At 39.3% G+C, this 9,073-nt stretch overlaps 1 protein-coding gene across 1 annotated transcript in view; it reads right to left on the minus strand.

The window, feature by feature from the left end:
* LOC141575620 (uncharacterized) overlaps window positions 1–7,477 on the minus strand; it is a 75,440-nt gene extending 67,963 nt beyond the window's left edge. The window contains exons 1-2 of the mRNA XM_074355266.1: window positions 7,466–7,477; window positions 2,419–6,699 (exon numbers count right to left, since the gene is read on the minus strand). Of these exons, the coding sequence (XP_074211367.1) occupies window positions 5,905–6,699; window positions 7,466–7,477 (807 nt within the window). The 3' untranslated portion in view covers window positions 2,419–5,904. The remainder of the gene's footprint in view (window positions 1–2,418; window positions 6,700–7,465) is intronic.
* Between the last annotated feature and the right edge of the window lie 1,596 nt (window positions 7,478–9,073).

Here is a 9,073-nt window from a genome sequence, read left to right on the forward strand (position 1 = left end):
CATTTTCATTTATGCTGACATTTTCTGATTTCCCTTTTGAACTTTTCTTGGCTCCATTGTTTGGTAAGGAGCATGATGCTTAATGTCCACATATTTGTGAATTTCCCAGTTTTCCTTCTGTTGTAGATTTCTAGTTTCATTTCTCTGTGGTCAGAAAATATATTTACAATAGCAAGATTTCAATCTTTTAAAATGTTTGTGACCTAACATGTGATCTTTCCTGGAGAAAGTTGTGTTTGTTTTGAGAAGAATGTGTATTCTATTGTTTTGGGGTGGGATGCGCTATATATGTCTGATAGGTCCATTTGATATACATAGCATTATTTGAGTGCACTGTTTCATTATTAATTTTCTTTATGGATGTTCTGTTCATTATTGAGAGCGAGTTATTGATGTCTTTTACTATTATTATATTGGTGTTAATTTCTCCCTTCAGCTCTATCGATGTTTGCCTTGTGTTTCTAGGTACTCTAATGTCAATTGTCCTGGACTGAATCTTCTTTCATTTTACAATGTCCTTCTCTGTCTCTTCTGATAGATTCTGACATACATTCTATTTTACCTGATGTAAGTAATGGCACTCCTGCTCTCTTTTGTTATTTGTTATATTATTTTCCATTCAGCCACTTTATTAATTTGATTAAGGAGTTCAGTTTATATGCTTTTTTATGTATATTTTCTTTGTGATTACCATGAGGCTTACATAAGGTTCTTATAATTATAACAATCTATATACCCTTTATCTTTTAACTTTTATACTAAAATTAAAAGGAGTCTACACACCAATGTTACAATCTTTGTACTTGTCTGTATATTTACCTTTATCAGTGAATTTTCTGATTTCATACTATGCTTTATTTTTGCTGTTTATCAACTTTAAGCACTCCCTTTAGTATTTCTTTAAAGCAGTTCTAGTGGTAATGAACTCCCTCTGCTTTTGTTCATCTAAAAAAGTATTTTCTTCTCTTTTATTTTTGGTGTACAGCTTTGCCAGGTATAGCATTCTTGTTTCATAATTTTTTTCCCCAGTACTTTGGATATACTATTTCAATCTCTCTGGCCTGCAAGCTTTCTGCTAAGAAATGGATTGATCACCTTAAGAGGACTTCCTCCTACATGGTGGGTGATTTTTCTCTGAGTGATTTCAAAACTCACCCTGTCTTTGACTTTTGACAATTTGGTTATCATGTCTCAGCATAGACACCTTCTGTTTCATTTATGGGCTACTTTGGACTTCATGAGTCTGGGATCTACCGCCTTCCAAAGATCTGGGAAGTTTAGGGGCACTGCTTTTTTAAGCTTTCTGCAACTTTCTCTCTTTTCCCCTTATGGGACTCCCATACTCTGTGTGTTGTTCATTTGAGGTGTCTCATCTTCAGCTTCCTTTACTCTTTCATTCTTTTTTTTTTTCTTTTTGCTTCTCTAAATAATTTCAAATGACTTGTGTTGAAGTTCAACAATTCCTTCTTTGCTTGATCAAATCTGATTCTGAAGCTCTCTATTGAATTTTTAGTTGTATTCTCCAGCTCCAAAATGTATTTACTTCCATTCTTTCTCTCACTCTTTCTTTTTTTTCCCTTCATTTTTCTTTTTTAATGCCTTCTTTCTCTTTCTTGATATTCACATTTTTAATGTATCATTTCCCTGATTTTGTTTAGTTGTGTATATGTGTTATTTTGTAACTCATAAAAGCATCTTTAAGATGTAGCTTCTTGAAGATGATTAGTTTGAACTCTTTTTTTTGGAAATTCATAAATCTCCATTTCTTTAGTCTTGGTCGCTAGAGATTTGTTTTCTGGTTGGGTCATATTTCTTTATTCTCCATGTTTCTTGCAGTTTTCCATTTGTGTCTGCGTACTTGTAGAAACAGACGCCTCCCCCAGCATTTACAGACTGGCTTTCACAGGGAAAGGGCCTCACCAGGCAGCCAGCTAGAGTCTCAGGCTTTTTCATGGATGTGCACATCCCCCTTCTCTCTCTCCGTCCTGGGCTGTGCGCCTTCTTCCATTTGTGCACAGCTGCCACCACTTTCCCTGCGGCCAGTGTGCTGAAAGGCCGAGGGTGTTGGGTGCAGGCTCCACTCTCTTTCTCCTGAGGGAGAAACCATGGGTCAAGCTGCGCCCTCTTGGTGCCGAACTGTGCCTGCTTGGGGGAGGGACTCCTGGGGGTGAAGTGAAGTGATGTCCTTGCCTGTTTCACCTGGCTGTCACTAGCTCTGTGCTCATCACCATGCTACAACTTACTGACTCGGATGTGGAGGTCTCATAAAGCTATTTTCACCCGTGTGCTGTTTCTAAATTAGCGTTGCTATTAGGGGACGAGTTGGGACTTCCCACTCTGCCAGCTCTCTGAAGTCACTCCCCATAGCCTAGTTTTTGAACGCTCCTTCATCTTGACTTCCTAACGTCACTGTCTTACCTCTTCTATTGCTCCCATCAGTGCCTGCAGATCGGTGTCTCTGCCTCTTACTTCGTGTGCACTTTCATTGCTGGCATTCCTCCAGACTGCGTGCTAAACGCACTTTTCTTCTATTCAAGTTTTCTCCTAGGGTGATACTGCTGTATCCTAGGAAGTCACCGAAGATGCATATAATAATTGGGACAAAATTAAGAATATATGATTGTAATGGTGGTTACAGTGTTTCTCTTCTGAGTATATTTTGTTGTCATGTATTTTGAAAATATTGTATTTATCTTATCTATTTGTTCATTAAATATGAAAGTAATGTATTATTGGTGGAAGTATCTTTATATGTTGAAAGAAATCTTGATCCAATTTTGTTCCTGATCACTTGCTAATTGAGAAATAAATGTTATTAGGTAATGTAGAGTTAAGATTATATCCAAATGGCCATTGATATTATAAAGGAAATGAGGTATGAAGTCAGAGTTAGCTTTGAAAAGTTGAACTAGTAATTTTAGTAATAATGCCTAACTTTAAAAAATTCCAATTAAATGCATGAAGAAACAAGTACAAAATTAAATTAATTTCATCATTTTATAAACTTGTCTAAATTTTCAAAGTTCAAATATAAATCTCTCACAAGATTTACACTTAACAGTATCAAGCCAATGTCTCTGGTAAATTGTTTTTATTGTATTTTTAAAAATATGGACTATAATAAAGAAAAATCCCTCACCAGATTCCTTCTGGAAAACAAGAAAACATCCAACAATAACAGCAAGCTTCAAATCCACTTAATTAAAATCTTTAGCTTTATGAAACTAAGCAGATAGGCTAAACATTACTCAGGTTTATAAAGGGAACATTAAAGGAATATTGTGATATTTTCAGAGTAGATATTAAGCTTTTCATAAAACAGTATTGAAAGAGTAATTTCATAAATAGTTCTTTCCCCAAAGTTAGTTATTGGTATGGTAAACAGGACATTATTATGTGCCAGGGGCTCTTCTAGGTACTGGAGCTAGAATAATTAACAAAGCAGATCAAAATGGTCCCTTCCATGGGTTTTCATTCTGCTAGAAGAACATAACAAGTACATACACATTTTTCATTATTATTATTATTATTATTATTATTATTATTATTATTAATTATTATTATTATTACAATATATAGCAAGTTAATTGGTGACAGTGAAGGGAAAAAAGCAAAAAGGAGGATGGAGAGTGCTTGAGTGGGGACATAGGGTTTATTACTAAATAATGTGGTCAGGAAGTGTCTAGTTGCACAGTTCAGCAAGGTGGCAGTAAGACTGCAAAAGAGTAAGAGAGGGAATAGTGAGATGGGAGATGAGGTCAGAGGTGGAAAGAGGCCAGACCATGCAGGTCCTCATCAGGCATTTTAAGGGCTCGTATTATGGTGATCTAGGCAGCCATTAAGTGGAAGGTTTTAGCAGAGTGACATGATCTGATTCACATTTAAACAGAATCACTCTTGCTGCTATTGGAGGAAAAGGCAAAGGTGCAGTGATTAATTTGGAGACCATGTCCAGTAAACCAGCTAAAGATGCTAAAGATGATGAAATGACACCGAGATGGTAGTGATGGAAGTAGTGAGCAGCAGATTTCAATTCTGTTTTGTTGGTAGGGGCAACAGGATTTTCTGAGGGATTCAGTTCAGATGCAAGAGAAGAGAGAAGTCAAGGATAAATGCAAGTTCTTTTGCCTTGACCAAGGAGAAGAATAGACAGAATAAGGGGAGGGGAGAGGGTGGTAAGGAATATAGGTGTTTGATTTGGGGCATGTTGAATTGAAATGCTGATGAGAATTCCAGGAAACATATCAAGTTGGACATGAGATATGAAAGTTTAGAGAAAATATGTCTGGAGATTAATATTTGGGCATTTTCTTCATGCGCACTCTTTTTAGAGCTATGAAAATGTGACTTAGAGAATGTTTGAGGTTGGAAAAAATCCCAGAAATAATTAAATCATGTCCAAACTCTTTATATTAGAGATAAAATTAATAATATGCAGTTAGGATCAGAGACTATGAAACATCTAAAACTTTGGATCAGCCTACAAGCCCTTAGGGATGTATTTATTACATTTCCCAAAGGCAAGAAAATAGAAATATTTCAGGAGTTGTTAATGAGATGATGACTTTATACTGATATTTTCTAATAAAAACTAGTACCAGAGGGAACTTTGTAATGACTTTTAAAATTTGAAAATAGATTTACTCTCTGCTTCAAATAGATCTGGATTTGTCTCTTCAACATGTTTCATTTACTTTTTTATATATATATGTAATGACTGTAATAATCAGTTTATTACACAGATTAATCATTCTTGAATGTACAAGCTCCAGAGGAGCAAATGGGTCTTTAACTATAAACAAGTATTTCCATCAAATGAATTTTCACCCTTACATACAGATAGAGCTAAGCAGTTAAAAACATAAGAAAAATAAGAGCTATTAGCTATGCATTAACTGAGAAACCACATACAAACCAAAGAATATGGAAGCGAGAAAGGGGCTGAAGGATAAAGGGTGGGGAGATGTAAAAGAGTTGGATCAAAGCCCATCACACTTCACATACTCATAGCTCCAATCCATTTAAATGTTGACCAGTTAAACTTAGACCTTAAAACACAGGATGTGGGTAGAGTTTAATCTGGTTGGTCATAACTTTCACCTAAGATGTAGGTCCTTAGAATGAAATGAATACAGAAACAGCTTTGTGTTCTTCTCCTTGCTTTTCAAAACTGTTTTGAGTTTAATAGGATTCCACTTAAAAAAAACCACCTCCTACAGGTCAGTGGAGCTTTTCTTCCCCTTTCAAGCACACACCATACCCACCACCACTCACCTTGCTGTTATCCAAATTGAAGTCAATAAGGAAAGCTTTTAATCTCGCACCGAGTTTATGCCTGGAGAACTGGCTTGTCACACACACATTTCTCTGCTTGGAGGCAATGTTGGTACAAAAGTGCAGGAGTTATAGTTTGTTGTTCCAAGTATGTGCAACACGCAGCACTGCTGTTATCAGGTAAACATGTGCACAGGGGAAGATGAGGTGTGGGCACATAGAAAGCAGTCAGATGGAAATCAAAACGACTTTCAGAGTTTCCCTATTTTTATTTGTAGAGGTTATCCAATAATTTCTTTAATTACATCACATACTTCTGAGTCCATTCCTGAGCTATTCTGCTTTATTTTTCTCTCTGTTTTGTAGATCCTCTGAGCAGTCTCAGGCACTAAAGGATCATCTAATCCATATGCCACACAGAAGAGAACAGATGACGCGAGTACTTTTGAAATAGTGCTGGAGACCACTGTGACTGTAGAATATCAGGAAAAATGTTGCCATGATGGTTGGTATCTGGATGGTAAATTCCTGTTGTAAATGCACCCTTAGGTAGTTTGAAGGGGTAACGTGTTGGGAAATGAGTTGTCAAGAATAATACTCCACCCTGATCAGGACGGTCGTTTGGCCCCATTATTGTAGCTTGCCAATGGACCGTATCACCTCCAGCGGGACCTGCTGAACACTGTGCTGGGGGCTCCCATGCAGGTCATTCAATTCAACTTGGATTCTCTTCAGAGCCATCGTGGGAGGCGGGCGGCGGCGGCGGCCCCGAGGCGAGGACGGAGGCAGGGGAGGGACAGGAGCGGGCGAGGGGGCACGAGGCCGCCTCGGTGATCGCGGATCGGCGGGAGAAGATGGGGCATTCCGGAGAGCGGATCCGGTGGGACTGACTGAGGCCGGGGCCCACGTGGCGCCTAAGCCTGCCGCAGCGGTCGCCGCGTCACCCGGCGGCGGCCCCCGAGTGCGGTGCCGCCCGGGACGCCGCCGCCGCCGCCTGAGCCGCCGCCGCCTGAGCCGCCTGAGCCGCCACCGCCTGAGCCGCCGCCGCCTGAGCCGCCGCCGCCTGAGCCGCCTGAGCCGCCGCCGCCGCCTGAGCCGCCCGAGCCGCCGCCTGAGCCGCCGCCTGAGCCGCCCGAGCCGCCTGAGCCGCCGCCGCCGCCGCCGGAGCCGCCGCCGCCTGAGCCGCCGCCGCCGGAGCCGCCTGAGCCGCCGCCTGAGCCGCCCGAGCCGCCGCCTGAGCCGCCGCCTGAGCCGCCCGAGCCGCCGCCGCCTGAGCCGCCTGAGCCGCCGCCCCTGCCTCGGGGCCTCCGCGCCGCCCGCCTGGCCGCCGGGGGTCGCCCCGCCGGTGAGCAAGCGCCCCAGGCCCGGGGCTCCGCGGCGCCTCTCGGTCGGACAGCCAGAGGGACTGCCTGCTGCAGGTGGGCGCTGTTTCTTTCACTTTGAATCCTTGTTTTGGCCCGGGGGAAAATAACGATTTGAAATGCCACGTTTTGTTTTCACTCAACAATGAGACCTGAAATCTGAGTCACGCCTCCTCTTCAAATCATTTCAGTCCTTTAGCCAGCGATATCACAGACCTCCGCCTCCCACTGTTTTACTCACACATCCTCTTGAAAATCAGGCTTTCAAGGTAAACCCAGCTGATCTCATCACAAACCTGCCCTTTTGAGCGAACAGAACGTCACTGAAAATAAAACAGGGCCAAATGGCTGGGGAGTAACGTGGAGGATTAAGTGGTAAGGGTGCTTGGGAGCCAAGCTTTGCTAAACATCGTGGACTTTGTTAAGGACATGAACCATTTATGCACAGATGGTGGGAAGCAGAATATGTTACAGATGGAAAGGCCAATATTTAAAAACAAAACACAATAAAACAAAAAAATTATGAGTGCTTTATAAAATTTGCGTATATTTTACATAAAGAAGCAAGCTGTCTTTAAAATGCATCACTTTTGAGAGGCTACATGATGGAGCCCTGAATCTCTCCCTGTCTTCCTCCCTCCTCTAAACGTACTACAAAAACCATTGACACGTGCTACTCCTGACAGCATCTGAAATATGCCCTTAATGTGAAAATTGTATCAATATTTTAAGGCTTTATTTATACTGTTCCTCCTCTGTGAAGACCTACTGATCTTATTCCAATCAAAATGTCGTTGTTTTCTGTAATTTTATAATTCAATTATCTCTACCCTCTGCAGCATGTTTAATATTTATTATGCATTTGGCCTTGGGGGCTAAAAGGCTAATATTCTGCAAGGTTTATACTTTGCATTGTTGCTGGGTCAGTTTGTGTAATGAACAAGTGAAAAAATTAACGTTGTATCTGAACCTAACATCCCTAAATTTTATGTTTAAGTTATGTTAAATTTATGTTTAAATATGCTTAAATAACTGAGATTTTCTCACTGATTTAAGGGAAAAATTCAAAGACAAATTCTTATATGAATGTATTTCATTAACTGGTTAGCTTTTAGAGTAATTTAAAAAAAAGATCAAATTTTTTAATGTTGCCTGTACTATACAATGTTACATTTATGCAACAGTCAATGAAAATATCAGTGTAACCTTATTTATTTATGAGAGTAAAGGTTTAATGAGACCAAAAGGTATTTTTGTAAGTCAAAGATTGTAATGCTTCATATTTTAGTTCTATTTTCAGGAAAGTTACTGCTTTCCTGGTTGAGTTTTGCTTTATATGATATGTATTATTTAAAAGGAGACATCCCTTATTGTAGGCTAAAAATCAGGAAAACTTTAAGTAAACCATTATGTAAACATGTTTATGGTGACTGATAGAATGGCTGAAAAGTATAACGGGAAGGATGGATTAAATTCATGACAACTGGAAAATTGAATAAATGGTACATGAGATCACTATCTAGTATTTCTTACACTTGCATATGAATCTACAATTATCTATAAGTAAAAAGATTAATTAAAATACTTCACACTGACTACAGCATTTTATTTAAAAATGCATATGGGTAAGAATACAAGAAGAATCTAGCAGCAAAGAAAATTATTGACATAATTGGTCACATTGGCAAAGTCATGAAACAAAATCACAGGATCAACTAGCCAATGCAGGAAAAATATATTTAATAAAATTCCACAAACTCTGAGTATAAAATGCCAGAACATTAGGAATGAAAGGGAGATTTCTAAATCTGATAGTGGTTATTTACTAACAAGCAACAACACACATCATTTTTAAAGAACACATTATAAACATTTTCTTTAAAAATCCATAGCAAGAGAAGGAAGATGCAATGACAGCATCTATTCAATGTTGTGCTGAGGGGCTCCACCATAACAGCGTGATGAGGGAAAAAGAAAAGAAAAGAACAAATGAAGTTATGATTGTCTATTCAGTCCTTGCCAGCATTTTTCATCTCAGGAGATACACAGAAATTGCTCAAAGATTCAGATCAATATCTTGCCACAATTGTAACCTATTTGTGACACAGCAGGGTTCCACTGCAAATAGTGGGGAGCCCTGTACCATACAGTAAATCCACATAGAAAAGGACAGTCTTTTGGAAGAAAGCCTTCATCAAGTTTGCTGAATAAAATGTCAACATAAAAACAGATACATTTCAATGCATTTTTAACAATATGTAAAGAAATTTGCAGAACATCTGTAGTGATAATTATAAAATCGTCTTCAACAGCAAACCCAGGATTTACATAAATGTAGAAGTAGAGATGGATATAATAGTTAATATCTTATAAAAATCATTTTTCCCCACAATCTGCAAATGTAATCAATTTCTACTAAAAACTGATAAATTTGGTAC

The sequence above is a fragment of the Camelus bactrianus genome, chromosome 3 (genome assembly GCF_048773025.1).
Source record: "Camelus bactrianus isolate YW-2024 breed Bactrian camel chromosome 3, ASM4877302v1, whole genome shotgun sequence".
NCBI lineage: Eukaryota > Metazoa > Chordata > Mammalia > Artiodactyla > Camelidae > Camelus > Camelus bactrianus.